Genomic DNA, 19368 nt, shown 5'->3' with positions numbered 1-19368 from the left:
AGTGTTGAACTTTTGAATTTAGTTAGATTCACGTCCCCATTACGGTTTGCATCATTAAAAACCAACCTGAGAATATCTCAACTAGTTTTTTGAGATTTTTCTGCATTTTTCTGATCTTAAGGGAGTTGAAGTGATCAGGAGAAAGCGTTACAGGAGGGACCTGACCAGCAAGCTGCTCCTCGAAGGTAGATTATTGATTTTCCGCTTAGTCGTGCCTGACAAACAAGAAATTTTTGTATTGGTGTTTGATGGCAATATAATCTTTGATGAAACTACAGTTTTCAGGTTTTTCCCCATAATCTGTTTGCGACCGGCAATCTTTCATCACTTACTTTTTTATGTTCTGATCTGGATATCATTTTCTTGATCAGGAGAAGATGTGAAAGCAGTTCCGAGTATTAGGACGGATCAGGCTGCCAAACAACCAAGAAGCATCACTGTCAAATGTTATCTTTTTTGCACGTTCATTTCTAATCCAAACCGCTCCTTCCAAGTCTCTTCCCATCGTTTTTCGACATCGCTGGCCTCATTTCGCGTATTCTGAATGTTTTTTTAGATACATATCATGACATCTTAGGTATTATAAATTGATTAAACTTGTATAGCCAATCACTCGAAAAATTCAACAGAACATATTGCAATCATCATTTATTTTGACATGAAAAAGCACAAAAATATTTTAAAAGCTTAAAGCAATTGAATTTCGAAGGACAATTTAACAGGGAAATAATGAAATGCCATTTGTGTAGTGGACAATAAGGAATGGAGAGCTTTGGTTGTTGTCGGCAAGAAGGAAGAAGACTCCGCTTCCAATCAGTATCCACGTGGACGAAATTGTTGATCACTAGATGCTGCCTTAAACTATTCATATGGTTTTCCAATTGAACTCAAATTGCAAAAACTAACCTTGACCTCAGCGATCGCATCCTCAAGCACATTGAAAGTATCAATGTCTTGAATCTTCATTTGCGCCTTGACTTTTGGAATGTCAATCATCGATTCGGCAGCAAAGATGATTTTGGCTAATCCGTTTCTCAGGTGGCAGTTCGTCTGATGAAGAGCCTCCTTCTCCGAATGAAGAGCTTCCTTCTCACGGTCCTGTCGGTAGACATACGCCGTGAGATCATCGAGTTTCTTGGCCAATTCCTCGATAGTGATCTGGCGGTGGGGCGGCATGTGACTTGGAGCAGCTGGCTGTCCGGCGTAACCAAATCCAAAAGCTCCAGAATTGCTTTGTGGTGCTGGTGGGGCAGCAGAAGGTCCATACTGGTCAGTTCCACGCGACGAGGCAACAGAAGGAGCATACTGGCCATTTCCAAGCGATGGGGCACTGTAAGGACCATTTCCAACCGGTCCGGCTGCTCCGTAAGCAGAGAAAGCGGAGTGATTAGCATGTTGAGCTTGTTGTTGAGCTCGTTGTTGAGCTTGAAGCTCAGCTTCTCGAGCTGCTTGTTGAGCTCGTTGTTGAGCATGATGCTCAGCTTCTCGAGCAGCTTGTTGAGCTCGATCAGCTTGTTGTTGAGCTCGTAGTTGAGCTTGCTGTTCTGCTTGTTGTCGAGCACGTAGTTCAGCTTGTTGTTCAGCTTCTCGAGCTGCTTGTTGAGCAAATTCAGCTTGTTCCTGAGCAGTTTGACGGGCGCGGTGGAACAATCCTTCAGTCGAAGGACGTGCAGTACCATACACATCGTATCCGAAGTTTGGTAGGACTGGAGCACCAGGAGGCAAGTTGTAGACTGGGGCAGGTGCCGGCTGACGGGTGGTTTCGTGTGGAAAGACCGAATCAGAGAAGGTTGAGCCGGAGACAGCCGATGGTGGACCCGCTTGGGCTTTTGTTTGGTTTGCTTCGAACTCAAGTCGAGCTTGGCGTTTTTGACGCGCCACGTCATCCTCCTTAGTCCAATCTGGGAGTTTCTCGGCTGGAATCTGTAATTAGAGTTAATGTTTCAGTTTTTTCAAAAAAAAAAAAGTTTACTTACGGTTTCACTTAGAATCCTTGACTGTTTGGCTTTGTAGGCTGCCATGGTTCCAAGAACTTCTTCCATTCTCCAGACGTAACTGTAGACTTCTTCGCGAACATCACATCCTTGTTGGATCATGGCGGCGGGGACAAGGCAGCGGACGTATTTGAACCATCCGACTACCTTTGACGGCCCATTTTTACCGTTGTGATCCTCGATGATCTTTTTGGAAGCGTGGATACCTTCGTCACTCTTCGCCTGAAAAACGTTTAAATGTAACTATTTTCAACATTAAAAAAGTTTTCTAGAAATCAACTTACCGTTCTTTCCAAAAGAACATTTCCAATTTCCGAATCGAGGATGTAATTTCCGGAGATTGCGGAATAGTCATCAAACATTGGGTTCCTGTTTGCGAAGTCCACTTCGTACAAGGCGAAGCACGTGTAGTCTTGAATTTTGACCTCGTTTTTTACAGTCTCCAGGACTTTGATGCATTTCTGAAAAAGAGACTCTTAAGAACTTTATGATAAAGACAAAATACTTACGGTTACTTCGTATGGAGCCCAGAATGTCTCCTCTCTCAGTTCGATCGGTTTAACCGCGATTTCGATGATAGATCCGACCTTGATGAAATCACAATCGACAGTCTTCCTGAAAACACAACATTTTGCTCTGATTTCAGTTAGTTTTAGCTTACCAATGCATAATCGCACATCGGTTCACTCCATGGAGCCAGACAAGCATGAGCCGCTTACAAAGCTGGACATTGATCCCGACTTGGACGATTTCTTTAGCATTCGGATCATAGAAGTTGGTGGGGCGGGACTGGGCGTGCATTTTATGTCACGGATAAGTCTGAAATTAGATTCAAGTTTGGAAAATCAAAAAGATGAAAAAAATCAACGATAATTGTGAGAAAGAAGGAGCCAAAAAAGGCGTTGGTGACTATAAACACTGAAAATAAAGGAGAAATCCAATAATTACTCGGTTTTCACAACGAAATTGGTGTAAACCCAGAAAATCAATGACGGAGAGAGAGGGGTCACTCAAAATGAGGAGAATGACTGCAAATGCCTTGTAAAAACGATCGTTTATAAAGAGAAAGGAAGGTCCGCTTACCCAGCACATACACAACATCACATTTTATTGAGCGAGTGCGGTAGAGCGCGTTTGTTTCACTTCTTTAAAACTAAGGTTTTCAGCTGAAAAAAAAGGTTTTTGTGAAGAAATATTGTTATTAACAGACAAATCATTAAATTCTGAACATTTTGATACCAAAAAATTGAATTTTTGAAAAAGTTTTTCGGAAAATCGATAATATCAAAAGTTTATATAGAAAAAGAAAAAAAATAGGACACAAATTAAGAAAAAAAGATACATTATTGAAATAAGTTATATTCGAAACAGAATATAAGAGAAAAGACGTCCGAAGCAACGAGAATAGTTCACAGGCACCATCAGAGGAGTGATTGTGTCTTTTCCGTGTGTTCTCAATGTTCGCCAAAGTTATTTTTGCTTGAATTTACTCGATGAGTCAATTCAGATCTGAAAATTGCAATTTTTCTCGAGAAAATTTTCAAAACTATCTGGAAAACAGTGTAAATATGATCAAAATTGGTATTTGTTTGGAAAACAAACCTTGATACTGGCCAAGCCAAGCATTGACGAGAAAAATAAGATTTCAAGGGTTTTCAGCACAGGTTTGAGACGTTTCATGATGTTCAGTTTGAAAAAAATAGGAATACACCGTTTATTCTTTGTCTCAGTTTTGAATTTCTGTCTATATGTCCTGCTGATTGTGTCAGAATGTGTTTTTGCAACAACGTGAAGCCCAATTTTAATTTTTTGTATTTCAAACGTATTTAACTGTCTCACCGTCAATCTGTGTGCTCAAAACTTTAAAAAGTTCGTTTCAAGCTGAATTCCATTTTATATCTGAATGTTTTCACGCTTGAGCTATAGAAGACGATATGCGTTTATAATTATTTTTATATTTGTTTCCCCATCATCAAGCTCCAACCGATGAACACTGCCTTCAAGTAATGTCCAATATTCGTTTTTATTTCAAAAAATTAAATAAAAACTCACTTATTACCAAATCAACTCAGCCAGTATAGTGGTCTAGCTGTCAAGTGTCTGTATTTATCATATACGCATCCAATTGACCTAAACGGGCTTTCCATATTATGATTTGACTGGCCCATTACTGAAAAGAAAACACATTTTTCAAGTTTTTGAACATTTTCCATTCATAAAACTAAATAAAAATCTAAAAACTGATAGAAAATGTAAAATAATAATTCAGGAGTTTTTAATGTTCAGGTTTTTTTTGAAATTATGATCCCCAAGTAATTACAGCTCCAAACCCGTCTTCCTAAAGCTTCCTTGGTGCATTCTGACGTGAGCGTGTGTGCAGAATATCCACCAGTCTTACCGTCAGTTGCTTTGTTATACTTGCACCCTCTTTTAATCAGCTGATTTTTTGCAATATATTCATGGATTTCACTAAAAAACCATTATTTTAGTGAACATCAATGATTCAAGTATTAATATGGACTGCAGAAATCAACAGGCGATCGAAGAGACTTTTGTGGTGGAGTGGAGAAAGCGAAATGTGCTAAATGGTGTAAAATCGTATGAATTGTGAGTTTTCAAAGAACTTTGAGTACATATTTAGAAGTCTGTCGCTGAATTAAAGTTTTTTGCAAGCTTGAATCAGTTTTAAGATCGTGAATTGCCAAAAATTATCATTCGTCATCATAATTTCATCTATTTTCAGCTTCCGGCTTGCATTGCTTTAAAAACGTGCTAGATTTCGCTGAAAAGAACAAATGGCAGCATTTGACTCAACCAATGGTGTCTTTTGTAGAACCCCCAACTGTAAGTTTTGAAAATTGACAAATCTGAAAGAGAAACCTAACTACGATGTTCCTAAAACGTTAGAAAGACACATGGCAGGGTTCATAAATCCAAAAATTGAATTTTCATCAAAATTCACGCTGTCACGATCTGGAAAAAATGTTTTATACCGTCAAATTAATCAAAGTTACTGTTTTGAGTAGCATCTATAAATTTTTCAGGTAAAAAGCTGCCCAATGGAGATGAGAAGGCATCGATATAACACTAACCAGGACGACTATGGAAATCAATTGAATAAGCCACCTTGACTCTTTGAATCCGACTGTCCGACTGGCGCCGACGTTTCGCAAAAGAAACCACTGGAATTGAACAGTTGAAAAGAAGAAACTGGATTTAATCACTTCATTTTTCAAAGGTGAGCAGTTGGAACAGCTTATAACCATGACAATCTGAACCAAAAACTTTGATAAAATCAGGTTTCCAAGCAGGCGACAGACTTAAGCGCTGCTATGAAGTTCTCTTTAGATTATTTGGATCTTGAGAATATACCTGGACCCTGAGAAAAAAACAGTGCATTTTTCAGGAAACAACAGCTGAACCAACCGGTGACAGGGATAGATTAACAAATCGGGATTGTGCATTGTTGAATAGTTTTCTATATTCATCCTGTCTGACCTCATATCCATCAGATCACTTATTTTGTCATTTTTCAATCTCTATCCTGTTCCGTGTTCTCTGTTTCATTTGACGAATTGACTAATTTCTGATTATGTGACAATTGTTTCTATTAATTTCACCACTCAAAGTGTTGTCTTCCAGTTCAGACTCGTATCATGTACACCGTTGTTGAGAAAGAAAAAGACGTTTTACCGACTATAGGCCATTAATCTTCCATTTATTAGAAAGATGTGAATCCCCAGCTTCTTGAAAACTCAAGTTTTACTCCTTCCTTGAAAAGTTCCTTCAAAAGTGTTTTATCGTCCCCAGTTTTCTTTTTTCTTCTCTTTTCTTTTCTCTAGAACATCTTCTCTCTTTCTCCTTTTCTCGAACAACACTCGTTCTTTTCCTGCGCCCATTCGTTCTCTCCAAGGGCTAGAATGTAGCGCCAGTCGATATTGCGAGGACACTCTCTCGCTGCAGCAGAGAAAAAAAGAGACGCAGCTAGCAGGGAAACAAAGAAATAGTGCGGGGAGAGGTGGAAAAGTGAAGAGAGCCAGAGAATAAGAGAAAAGGAAAAATAGTGTGGTGTCTTCGCCGGCCTCGTCGTTCTCTCCTCCTGCCTCGCGCCGCTCACCGCTCAACACACATTTACACAGATGATATTTTGCCCGAGGAGAGAGAATCGGGGGACCAAACAATTGAGTTTCAGCAAAAAATTAAATAACAAGTTGTAAATTAGACAAGTAGATAATCTGAAGCTGAGAATCACTGATGTGCAAAACATAAAGAGTACAGGACCCCGGAAGGACCAGAAACAAAAAAAACAGAACCGGCTTCAGGAACTATACACTTTTTCGATAAAGAATACAAGGAAAATGTTTGTTGCTGAGAACGGGACAAACGATATTCACAGAAAAAAAGCTTCTACAAGGCAGAGTAAAAAAAGGAGGTAGTTGAAATGAACTACGTACCGCGATTTAGCTGGTTTTTCCGTGTCGATCAACCATAATCGTCATTTTTGATATTTAAAATTTCTCAGCATTCCATGAAGAGTTGAAAATGACGAACAGAGATGAGCGGAACTAAAATTTTTAGAAATTTTGGAACTCGGAAATATTCGAAATTATTTTTTTTCGGAAAATACAGAAATTGGGGGAAATCGGTTTTTTTAATTTTTCATAGCCGAAATCATATAAATGCAGTAAAAACTAAAAATTCTGTAACTTTTGGCATATGAGTGACGTTTTGGCACCGTTCTTGTTGGTTTTTTTAAATCACGAAATATCGAAATATCAAATAAAATTTTTGAATTTTCCGACGGAAAACAGTTCCGAAAAGTATCGGAACTTTCCGTTTTCCGTTCCGCACATCCCTAGTAACCAGTATAAACAACAACAACGAATTTCTATTATGTGGCCAACAAATGGGCCAATTTGAAGAGAAATTACATTTTCCTAAAGATGGGTTTCACATGACAATATGAATACAAATTTAAAATCCCATTTGCAGTCTTTTCAAAACAATTTGTAATGTCGGTGATGAAAGCCAACGGCACATTAGGAATCCTTCATTTGACGTGTTCAAAAATGAATATTTTTCAAACTTAAAAAGTAACGGGAAATTTGCAATTGAAGAAATGAGCAGAGTTTTATGAGCTACATTTTCATTATTACTGAAAAGAATCCTGAAGATCTTAAGAAGCAGATAAAGATTTTGAAAAACGTTATTTGCGGAAAAGAATCTGTTAAACCGTGTAGAAATCAGCGGAGACGCAGATGGGACTGGGAAAAGACATTCGTATAATGGGCCTTCTCTCCACCGCTCCCACGGACTATCTATGGCGTCGAAACACATTTGGATGACGAAACACACTTTAAAAATGGAGGAATGAACTTTCATAAAGTGAATGAACCTTTTGGTGGAATGAAGAAATGAGAAGTATCTTTATGAGCTACAACATTTTTATTGTAGTGAATACAAATACCGCATCTATAGACGAAGTTGACAAAATACACAAAAATAAACAAAATACAAATGAATAAATGAACTTGAATTAGGAGAATAATTGTGTAGTTCAGTGAAAAGAATTTGTCAAACCCATGATGTTAGGACAGTCCAGGTTTTCCGCAAATAGATCTTCAACAAAGTTCCACTGATTTTTACCGAAGAAGACCTACAGCTCTTGGAACCCATTTTCCTGGCATTTTCAGTTTTCAGGATCATTTTCATGCATCATAATCATTCGACACTTGTAATTTCTATGTGTGTGCTCACCAAAGTGTGATTAATTAATCCTCATCGCGCTTTTTAATCCTCTTATGTGGTTCTCTATGAATAACAACCAAAAAGCAGGACACGTCATCAATATCAAAAAACGACACTCGGAACAAACGTCTTTTGTTTGTAACCATAAAAAATTCAGCGAAAGAAAACTGCGATGCATGGTTTCTTCATTCGTCTTCCTATGAACCGGTGTGTACGGTTCTCCCCTTTTTCTTCCTATTTTTTTTGAATTCTAATTTATTTTCCTGGTCTTAACCAGTTCTAGTTATTGTTGATGAATGAACAACGGTGGCAATGGTCCGCAAAACCGAGAAATTCTAGGAGATTTCTCCTCTCAAAATCCTCGTAAGTTGCTTCACGATCAAGCTATCAGCTAAATTCATGCATTTCAGAAACATTTTTCTGGATTCGTGGATCAACTGTGATATATTCACAAAAACCGCAAAGGTGGACAAGAAATGGAGGATTGGTAAGAAAATAATACTTTTTGAGAAACATCCAATAAAGATCGTTTATAGTTGAAACTTTAATTGAAACGGAAAAACAAGGACGAATTTGGGGAAAATGTTTTGAATGCGGATAACGAACTTGGTGAGTTGTCTACTGGAAAGAAAAGTATACATTCATTTTATTTTTCAGATAGATTTGGAATATCTGGATTCATTATCCTATGGTAGAAGACACGAAACTAATTGAGAGTCACAAGGTCGTTTTTAAAACAAGAAATGGAGGACAATTTTTAAATATTAAATTTTAATAAATGTTTATAATTTGCTCAAATATTTTTATTTGTTTTTATTACGTAAAGGTTCAGTCAACCTTGAATATCTTTTTTTTCTCTTTTTTTTCAGATTAAATTCAAGAAAGTTGCGGATGTTTTTCTAATAGTTCAGGTCCTACTCGTGTTAGTTTTGAAAACCGTGGTGACTTAGGGAGTATTCTCTGTCATTCAGTTCTCAGGAATAACATAACACAATTTGGCATCTTCACTACAATAACTCAGAGAAAACCATCGTTCTATGTGTTTTTTTTGTTTTTCTCGTTATTACTCATATTCAGTGTCACAGTTTCTAAACAAACATAAAATTGTTAATGATTCAGATATGTTAATGCTCAGTTTTGTTTATTATTTCATCCAGTGTGCTGATTTTTTAATATACTTCAGAATTGTCTATTAGACCTCTATTTCTCCATTTTCAGACCACACCTTTGCTCCATATGCTCCATATAAAAATCGCATCCTTCCATAACAATGTTGTCAAAATCATATGTAATCAGGACGAAGGATTTCAACTAGATGCTTGAATTTTTGAAGTCGGCCGTTTTCTTCTTTCTTCTTAGGAATAATCCGGTGACAAAGATAGAGAAAACAATGTAGGAATCAGTGGAGACGCAGATGGGACTGGGAAAAGACATTCGTATAATGGGCCTTCTCTCCACCGCTCCCACGGACTATCTATGGCGTCGAAACACATTTGGATGACGAAACACACTTTAAAAATGGAGGAATGAACTTTCATAAAGTGAATGAACCTTTTGGTGGAATGAAGAAATGAGAAGTATCTTTATGAGCTACAACATTTTTATTGTAGTGAATACAAATACCGCATCTATAGACGAAGTTGACAAAATACACAAAAATAAACAAAATACAAATGAATAAATGAACTTGAATTAGGAGAATAATTGTGTAATTCAGTGAAAAGAATTTGTCAAACCCATGATGTCAGGACAGTCCAGGTTTTCCGCAAATAGATCTTCAACAAAGTTCCACTGATTTTTACCGAAGAAGACCTACAGCTCTTGGAACCCATTTTCCTGGCATTTTCAGTTTTCAGGATCATTTTCATGCATCATAATCATTCGACACTTGTAATTTCTATGTGTGTGCTCACCAAAGTGTGATTAATTAATCCTCATCGCGCTTTTTAATCCTCTTATGTGGCTCTCTATGAATACCAACCAAAAAGCAGGACACGTCATCAATATCAAAAAACGACACTCGGAACAAACGTCTTTTGTTTGTCAACCATAAAAAATTCAGCGAAAGAAAACTGCGATGCATGGTTTCTTCATTCGTCTTCCTATGAACCGGTGTGTACGGTTCTCCCCTTTTTCTTCCTATTTTTTTTGAATTCTAATTTATTTTCCTGGTCTTAACCAGTTCTAGTTATTGTTGATGAATGGACAATGGTGGCAATGGTCCGCAAAACCGAGAAATTCTAGGAGATTTCTCCTCTCAAAATCCTTGTAAGTTGCTTCACAACCGAGTTATCAGCTAAATTCATGCATTCCAGAAACATTTCTCTGGATACGTGGCTCAAACGTGATATATTCACGAAAACCGTAAAGGCGGACGGAGTAATTTTTAAATTTTAAATTTAAATAAATATTTATAATTTACTCAAATGTGTTTATTTGTTTTTATTCCGTAAAGGTTCAATCAACCTTGAATATATTTTTCCTCTCTTCTTTTCAGATTAAATTCAGGAATGTTTCGGGTGTCTTTCCTATGGCCAGGTCTTACACGTGTTGGTTCTGAGAACCGTGGTGACTCCGGTAGTACTTTTTGTCATTTAGTTCTCAGGAATAACATGACGAAAATAGGCATCATCACAACGATAACTCGAAGTAAACTGTCCTTCCATGTGTGTTTTACTTTACTCGTTATTACTCATATGTAGTTTCATAATTTCTAAATCAACATAAAGTTATCCATGGTCAGATATGTTTATTGCTCAGTTTTCAAAAATTATTTTAGCCAGTGTGCTGTTTTTCTTGATATACTTCGGAATTGTCTATTAGACCGCAATTTCTCCATTTTCAGACAATACCTATGCTCCATATGTTCCATATTAAAAATCGCATCTTTCCAGTACGATGCATTCTAAAACAGATGTACTCAGCACAAAGTACAGTCAACTAGGTATTTGAATCTTTAAAGTTGGTCGTTTTCTTTTTGTTTTAATGATAATCCGGTGACAGAGTTAAAGGATAGATTGAATGGACCTGCGGAGACGCAGGTGGAACTGGGAAAAGACATTCGTACAATGGGCCATCTCTCCACCGCTCCCACGGAATATCTACAGCGGCAAACTCATTTGGATGACGAAATTGACTAAAAAGGAAGGAATAAATTTCGAATAGGAGAATGAACTTTCTGGAGAGAAGAAAAACAAAAAACAACATTAAGAATCAAAAGAAAATGGAAAAAAAAAACATGATTCGGGGAAAAGGGTCTTTCGAATACAGGATGGTGAGCCAGTCTAGGTTTTTTCTAGAAAATTTTTCAACTAAGTTCCACGACCGAAGAAGACCTACAGCTCTTGGAACCCATTTTCTCGATAATATCAGTTTTCAGGATCATTTTGGTTTTTTATACCAATCCGATCCTTGTAACTTCTTTGTGTGTGCTTTCTGAGATTTATATCCTCTTATGTAGTACTTGTTCTCTATCAAAACCAGCTAAAAACGACACGTCATCAATATGAAACACGAAACTCGAAACAATCGTCGTTTGTTTACAAACCATACAAATATCAACACAATAGAACAGCGACGCCGCGTGGTTTCCTCATTCGCCTTTCTATGAACCGTTGTGTTTGGTTCACACCCTTTTCTCCTTATTTTTTTTGAATTCTAATATTTTTTACTGGTCTTGAATGGGCAGTTTTTGGTATTCCTGTTGGTGGACCAGGTTGACCACTTGGTGGTAATGCACCAAACAAATTCCTGGCGTCGGTGCGTTTTCATAATTATATACTGTTTCTGAAGGAATTTTTGAATTTTTCAGATATTCATCAATTCCTATTTGACCCGAAATGGATCAATATGATTTTTGGGGCTGCTGGAGAAGCCATCCAGCAATTTGAACTTGTTGCGGTAGTTGGGTAAAGTGAGTGAAAAAAAGATTATTCATGAAAATTTATGCATTTCAGTACACAACTTCGTCTCAGCCTGGTCGGATGGAGTGGATGCGAACAACAGTATAAATATTTTTGTTAAATTTTCTCAATGAATTTCTTTTTAAAATCTACAGTGACAGGTCTAATCAACCTTGAATACCTTATTTTTCCAATTTTTGCAGAATTCTGCCGCTAGTTTCTTCCAACTGGTTCAAATCATATTCGGGTCGTTTTTGAGAACTGTGGTGACTCCGGGAGTACTCTTTGTCATTCAGTTCTCAGAAAATCATGAATTGAAATATATATGCTGATCAGAATGACATAACCAGGAGATGGAAAATAAAAGATACTTTTTTTTAAGAATCACACCAGTTCGTGTCTTAAATTTTGCTCATCGGAATAAAAAACAGATATCAGGTACTTCCACTAGTAATTTATTTTTGAATTTGCTCATTCTCTTATTTTTTGCCTTCTTCAAAACCCTTAGTCTTTTCTTCTTCTCGGAAGCCGCTCGTTTCCCTCCGCCACTCGAGATGAACACATGCTCTGGTTTCGTGGCAAGCAAAAGCCACGAGTCAGTGTTGCTTGGACACGTAGAGGCAAGTGAGAGAGAAGAGAGTCATATTGCAAAAGAAGAACAAAATAGTGCAGGAGGCCACGGAGACACGAAGAGCACGGAGACCGGAAGAAATTTTTGGGGTGTGCTTCTCCATAGTCTCGCGGACTACACCAACGTACTTCTGTGTGTAGTAATGGCGATCTGCAATGGAAATAAAAGAATCTCCCTGGAAGACATACGTGGCGAACTATGAATTGGATATTTTAAAAAACTCGTATTGAAAGAAAAACATTCCTATCCTTCCGGGTTAGCGAGTTATCATTAAGAAAATACTAACCCGTAGCTCTTATCGTGGGTATATCAAATGTGGAGACAAAAAACTGGTTCCATGAGTACTACCTGGGTTTCATCTTACAATCTTATTAAAATGTTGACACCTCTTAAAAGGAAAATTATCAAAAAGATGCTCCTACTTGACTCGTGAATTGAAAAAATTAAGGTTACATCAATTAAGTCGAATACAAATGTTTGATGAGAAAGATCGAGCATGAGTGAGACATACATAATCGGGGATGAATTATCGTCTTGGACAGTAGCAGTATGGGACAGAGAGAAACATATAAAGGAAGCGGTAAAAAATTCGAAAAAAATGATATAGTTAGAAAAGGAACAAAGGAAATTCAAATTAAGAATTGAAATCGATAAATATTTGAAAATTGTCAAGAGGATTCCAATGAACGTGCATCGTTTTTCCAAACAAACATCATGAAATGATCACGCGTCAGCTTGACGCTTACTAGTTTATTTTCAATTTTATATCTGAAATGATGTGCTTCAGAGCAGTCGAAAATTCCGGGAGCAAATTTATGATACTTTTGCAACCTGAAAACAAGAATATATGATTTCATCATTTAATAGACTTAACGATTATGAAAACTCACTCAGAATTATATTCAAATACGTTGGTTGGTGGTTTCTCACTTGTAAACAGATTATCTTCCCTCTATTGGTCCAATACCAGTCGACTTCTATTCTGTTTTTCAAGATAATAATCATCGATTCGAATGGTATTGTCATCTTTTCTATCATAAAAGCAAAAGGATATGTTATGCTACCCTTTGTGATTTCGGGGTTTTTCACTATCAAATGTTTTTCTTTAAAGTTGAAGAAGAAGAAAGTATCAGGTTTGGTGTCTGAGAACATCAGGTTCTCCACGTAACAAACTCCAAAATTATATTCTGAGACTAAAAAAATTTGTTCAAGAGTTGGCAAAATTTTTTTCAAAATTTGAAATAAAGAATCAGGTCGTGAATACCGCTTACAAGGAACCGTGTAGGGTCAGTAATTTGGATACTCTCAAAAATTTCACAAAATCTTTAGAACAGACACTCCGAACCGAAGTATGGGGGGGGGGGGCTCAAAGTGCTAGGGTTTGGCCTCCTGATTTTATCGTCAGAGTTTTGAAAAATATTCCGTGGGCTTTTGACCGTGAGAACTTCCAGTTATCGTTAAGAAATCCTGGAAATTCCAAGTTTTCTGTTATCACGCGTTTTTGAACACGTTTTACCCATTTTTCATATATATTCTTCCCTGACCGCTATTGTAATGCGGTAGATGTTGACATGTCAACCTATTATCACATTGTCTTACTTGGTCTATTGTGTCGGCCATTTCTGTTAACATAATACCACCTGTCAACTTATCATCTTGTGAAATCCGACCATGGCCCCGCCCATGACAAGATGAGGTTAGATGCATGGAATGAGTTATCCCTTTCACTCCCTCACCGAGCAGTCCTTTCTTTTTGGGCTCTCTCTGTTTTTCTTTGCATTCTTCCTACCTGTCAGAGTTGAGCGGAATTCCGCCTCCCGCTTTCCGCCACTTTTTTCTTTCCGCCCTCCGCCGTTTTAAGATTTTTTTTCGCCTTCCGCCTAGAGGATATTAGCTTGAAAAATTTGATCGCCTACTCAAATTTACTGATATTTTTTGAGTTTTTTGCAACAAAACGAACAATTTTTACCAAAAAAGGAAATTTAATACAGATTTACCAATTTTTGAAAGCTTTTTACAACAAAATAAGGCCATCTTTTGCCAATTTTTTCATTCCGCTTTCCGCCAAAAATTTCTCTTCTGCCTTCCGCCAAATCGCATTCCGCTCAACTCTACTACCTCTGTTTCCAATTCTCTAGATTTTTTTTCCTTTTCCTTAGATTTCTCAATTCCCCCCGGGCGGTACAACAAACAGCAGATGTTTCCATACAACAGGTCAACGAACTCACAAATTGTCATCATCCATCTGATTTCCCAGCAAGATAAGTGACAGGTGCGAGTGTTTGTGACAAAGTAACACAGGCCGATGTCTTCATATACATTATTTGAATTCTCCTGGGACGAATTTTATTGATCCCGATCTAGAAGAGATAACAGTCATGTAGACAGGGTGTGAACAAGGAAGTCAATCATGTGAAGAAATCTGCCTGTGTTCTTTTTTCTTTTTCTTTTTTCTTTGCCGCAAATCATCGCACCTGTCACTTATCAACCTGGGAAATCGGATAGATGATGACAACTAAGCCACGCCCCCAACCCAGAAGAGGTCAACCAGGTGGATTATAGTCAGTTGTCCCTTTCACTTTCATACCGACCAGTCCTCCCTTTTTGGGCTTTTTATTTTTCATTGCTTTCTACCCTCCGTTTATAACTCTCTACATATCTTTCTGGCTTCAATAGATTCTCATTTGAATTGATTAATTTTTAGCCACCACCAACCACTACAACGATCGACTGCCGCAACACACCAATGGAAGAACAAAAAGGATGGAGACAAAAATAAGGTGAGTAACACGCACTTCACTCTGACTTCCGCGCGGATGTAAATTAAATTCATTAAATTGAATTCTAAAATCTAAAAACTCTTATTAATTTCTATTATTAATTTATCTTATTAATTTTATTAGGTATAGGAATTGGAGTCCCATGAGCGAGGACCGCACTCGCGTCCTCCGAACATGCCTTTTCCTCAAAATTCATAAAATTCTAAAAATTCTAATTAACTTTATTAGGTATAGGAATTGGAGTCCCATGAGCGAGGAGCACTCGCGTCCTCCGAACATGCCTTTTCCTCAAAATTCTAAAAATTCTTCAAATTCTAATTAACTTTATTAGGTATAGGAATTGGAGTCCCATGAGCGAGGAGCACTCGCGTCCTCCGAACATGCCTTTTCCTCAAAATTCTAAAAATTCTAAAAATTCTAATTAACTTTATTAGGTATAGGAATTGGAGTCCCATGAGCGAGGAGCACTCGCGTCCTCCGAACATGCCTTTTCCTCAAAATTCTAAAAATTCTAAAAATTCTCAATAACTTTATTAGGTATAGGAATTGGAGTCCCATGAGCGAGGAGCACTCGCGTCCTCCGAACATGCCTTTTCCTCAAAATTCTAAAAATTCTTCAAATTCTCAATAACTTTATTAGGTATAGGAATTGGAGTCCCATGAGCGAGGAGCACTCGCGTCCTCCGAACATGCCTTTTCCTCAAAATTCTAAAAATTCTTCAAATTCTAATTAACTTTATTAGGTATAGGAATTGGAGTCCCATGAGCGAGGAGCACTCGCGTCCTCCGAACATGCCTTTTCCTCAAAATTCTAAAAATTCTTCAAATTCTAATTAACTTTATTAGGTATAGGAATTGGAGTCCCATGAGCGAGGAGCACTCGCGTCCTCCGAACATGCCTTTTCCTCAAAATTCTAAAAATTCTAAAAATTCTCAATAACTTTATTAGGTATAGGAATTGGAGTCCCATGAGCGAGGAGCACTCGCGTCCTCCGAACATGCCTTTTCCTCAAAATTCTAAAAATTCTAAAAATTCTCAATAACTTTATTAGGTATAGGAATTGGAGTCCCATGAGCGAGGAGCACTCGCGTCCTCCGAACATGCCTTTTCCTCAAAATTCTAAAAATTCTTCAAATTCTAATTAACTTTATTAGGTATAGGAAATGGAGTCCCATGAGCGAGGAGCACTCGCGTCCTCCGAACATGCCTTTTCCTCAAAATTCTAAAAATTCTAAAAATTCTCAATAACTTTATTAGGTATAGGAATTGGAGTCCCATGAGCGAGGAGCACTCGCGTCCTCCGAACATGCCTTTTCCTCAAAATTCTAAAAATTCTAAAAATTCTCAATAACTTTATTAGGTATAGGAATTGGAGTCCCATGAGCGAGGAGCACTCGCGTCCTCCGAACATGCCTTTTCCTCAAAATTCTAAAAATTCTAAAAATTCTCAATAACTTTATTAGGTATAGGAATTGGAGTCCCATGAGCGAGGAGCACTCGCGTCCTCCGAACATGCCTTTTCCTCAAAATTCTAAAAATTCTTCAAATTCTAATTAACTTTATTAGGTATAGGAATTGGAGTCCCATGAGCGAGGAGCACTCGCGTCCTCCGAACATGCCTTTTCCTCAAAATTCTAAAAATTCTTCAAATTCTAATTAACTTTATTAGGTATAGGAATTGGAGTCCCATGAGCGAGGAGCACTCGCGTCCTCCGAACATGCCTTTTCCTCAAAATTCTAAAAATTCTAAAAATTCTAATTAACTTTATTAGGTATAGGAATTGGAGTCCCATGAGCGAGGAGCACTCGCGTCCTCCGAACATGCCTTTTCCTCAAAATTCTAAAAATTCTGCACACCTCTTCTTCTAACCCCACTAGGTATGAGGGTGGCAAATCTTAAAGGCGCATCTGTCAAAATTTTTTGCGCACACGGCCCAAATTTGTCCCCTTTTTTCAGCGTTAATAACTTTGTCCCCTTTCGAGCTTTTCACAAAATTCTTTTTTTGGTAATTAGAAAATCGTCGTCCCGTCATTCCTGGAAAATTTGGTGGTGATTCCATCATTTGTGGCCGAGCTATGAGCCTTAGAGTGAAAGTCATTTCATTTTGGCTTGAAAAGTTTTGGTTTTTTAATGTTTTTTGGACTTTTGATTTTTGTTGTGGGGTTAGTTTCGGATTTAAAAGCAAGATTTTTACATGACTCGGTAGAGGAAAAACAGGGCTAAGCGGAGAAAAAAGAATTATGTTGATACCTCTTTTCAAAAAAATTTTACAGAGAGAAACGTGAAAATATTGAAATTTCTGAAAATTTCCGATTTTTTTTACTTTCCTTCTTAAATCTCGAGTTCTTTTAGACAGATTTTCTTGAATTTTGGTATATAGGTGTAAAATGAGACGGGGAATGATTCTGTAACATCAGAATTGTGATTTAAGACACCCCCTGCTCGCTATGGCCAATGATTTGCCGAAAAAATCAAAAAAACTACAGTACCCCGAAATTCCCGATCATTTCTTTCACCGGTTGTAACTCGCTCAGTTTTGAGAAATTCCAAGATCCGAAAAAAAAGAAATGCGCAGAAAAAAAACTCTATCGATCCATGTAAAATTCAATATACTTTTATCTGGTAAAACTATCAGAAAACCGGACTTTGTGATTTTTGTGATTTTTGGTCATGCGGTGGATTTCTTCCATTCGCTGTCCTGAGCATTGGATTCACTGAATCGCTCTGAATTTTTGACACCGATCTAAACTTTTCGAGATCTAATGGAACCAAAAATTCCGATCAAAAAATATTCAAGCCGGACGATTCTGTGGAGAAACCTGAATCTCCACTGACATTTTTTTCGAATACACTGACCATTTTGTCACTGTATGTGTCATTGTACAGCTGCGAGAAGCGCCCTCTTTTCTACGCTCACCATGAGACCACCATTTCGTGGATCGATGGCGCAGTGGTTGAGGGCGGGGGTGAGCATCAGCAGGGTGGTGGTTCGAATCCAACTGATTTATATTTTGTTTTTGTTTTTTTTTAAATGAACTTTCTAAAAGATTGTGGAAAGAAAAACCTTAACTATTAACAAACGCAAACGGCTGTATGTTTGTTTGTCTGTCGCCGATCCTACCGCCCTTCCTACTAAACCGTTTTTCTTCAAATTTGGACCAGAATATCAGAAATTTTCTCTTAATAATGCACGTCTTTTTCTTTTTCCGAAAGTCTCAAAATGACGTCTTCTGAGATAGAAACACTGATAAAGCATATGGGAATCGACAGAAAAAAAGGGGGAGAGACGGTTGGCAAAGCGTCGTCTCTTCTTTCCTCGCCCCTTTTCGATATCATCGGATTCAGAAAAAATAGAGGATTCCAAACGTGTGGTCAGTTTCTGGATTGATCCACGTCATAAAAAGTTATGAGCCGTTTTCTAAGAAGTGACGACGTGAAGGATTTTTTGATATCATCGGATTCAGAAAAAATAGAGAATTCCAAACATGCGGTCCGTTTCTGGATTGATCCACGTCATAAAAAGTTATGAGCCGTTTTCTAAGAAGTGACGACGTGAAGGATTTTTTGATATCATTGGATTCGGGAAAACCAGAGTATTCCAAACGTGTGGTCCGTTTCTGGATTGATCCACGTCATAAAAAGTTATGAGCCGTTTTCTAAAATGTGACGACGTGAAGGATTTTTCGATATCATTGGATTCGGGAAAACCAGAGGATTCCAAACGTGTGGTCCGTTTCTGGATTGATCCACGTCATAAAAAGTTATGAGCCGTTTTCTAAAATGTGACGACATGAAGGATTTTTTGATATCATCGGATTCAGAAAAAATAAAGGTTCTTCCATTTTCCTTCAAGTCGAGCAAGCTAATCTTTGAATACAAAACTTGCTAAGCACCGCGCACGAGGCGCAGCCGAGTACTGCGGAGCCCGCCGGGAGGCGGGGGACGCTAGTCTAAAAATTCTCAATAACTTTATTAGGTATAGGAATTGGAGTCCCATGAGCGAGGAGCACTCGCGTCCTCCGAACATGCCTTTTCCTCAAAATTCTAAAAATTCTAAAAATTCTCAATAACTTTATTAGGTATAGGAATTGGAGTCCCATGAGCGAGGAGCACTCGCGTCCTCCGAACATGCCTTTTCCTCAAAATTCTAAAAATTCTAAAAATTCTCAATAACTTTATTAGGTATAGGAATTGGAGTCCCATGAGCGAGGAGCACTCGCGTCCTCCGAACATGCCTTTTCCTCAAAATTCTAAAAATTCTAAAAATTCTCAATAACTTTATTAGGTATAGGAATTGGAGTCCCATGAGCG

The 19368-nt window shown here is 37.8% G+C and overlaps 2 protein-coding genes across 2 annotated transcripts; one reads left to right on the top strand and one right to left on the bottom strand.

The window, feature by feature from the left end:
* Positions 1-813: 813 nt before the first annotated feature.
* Positions 814-2795, bottom strand: GCK72_026166 (uncharacterized protein; the record flags this gene model as incomplete). The annotated part of the gene is made up of 6 exons (XM_003101933.2): positions 814-855; positions 907-1923; positions 1977-2216; positions 2279-2455; positions 2504-2609; positions 2656-2795. The coding sequence occupies 6 exons, from the start codon at positions 2793-2795 to the stop codon at positions 814-816; spliced, it is 1722 nt and encodes a 573-aa protein (XP_003101981.2).
* Positions 2796-8038: 5243 nt separating this feature from the next.
* Positions 8039-9065, top strand: GCK72_026165 (uncharacterized protein; the record flags this gene model as incomplete). Its single annotated transcript, XM_053736701.1, has 3 exons — positions 8039-8105; positions 8153-8229; positions 8961-9065. The coding sequence occupies 3 exons, from the start codon at positions 8039-8041 to the stop codon at positions 9063-9065; spliced, it is 249 nt and encodes an 82-aa protein (XP_053580267.1).
* Positions 9066-19368: the final 10303 nt, after the last annotated feature.

The sequence above is a fragment of the Caenorhabditis remanei genome, chromosome X (assembly GCF_010183535.1).
Source record: "Caenorhabditis remanei strain PX506 chromosome X, whole genome shotgun sequence".
Classification (NCBI taxonomy): domain Eukaryota; kingdom Metazoa; phylum Nematoda; class Chromadorea; order Rhabditida; family Rhabditidae; genus Caenorhabditis; species Caenorhabditis remanei.
This window is presented reverse-complemented; position numbering and strand designations above follow the sequence as displayed.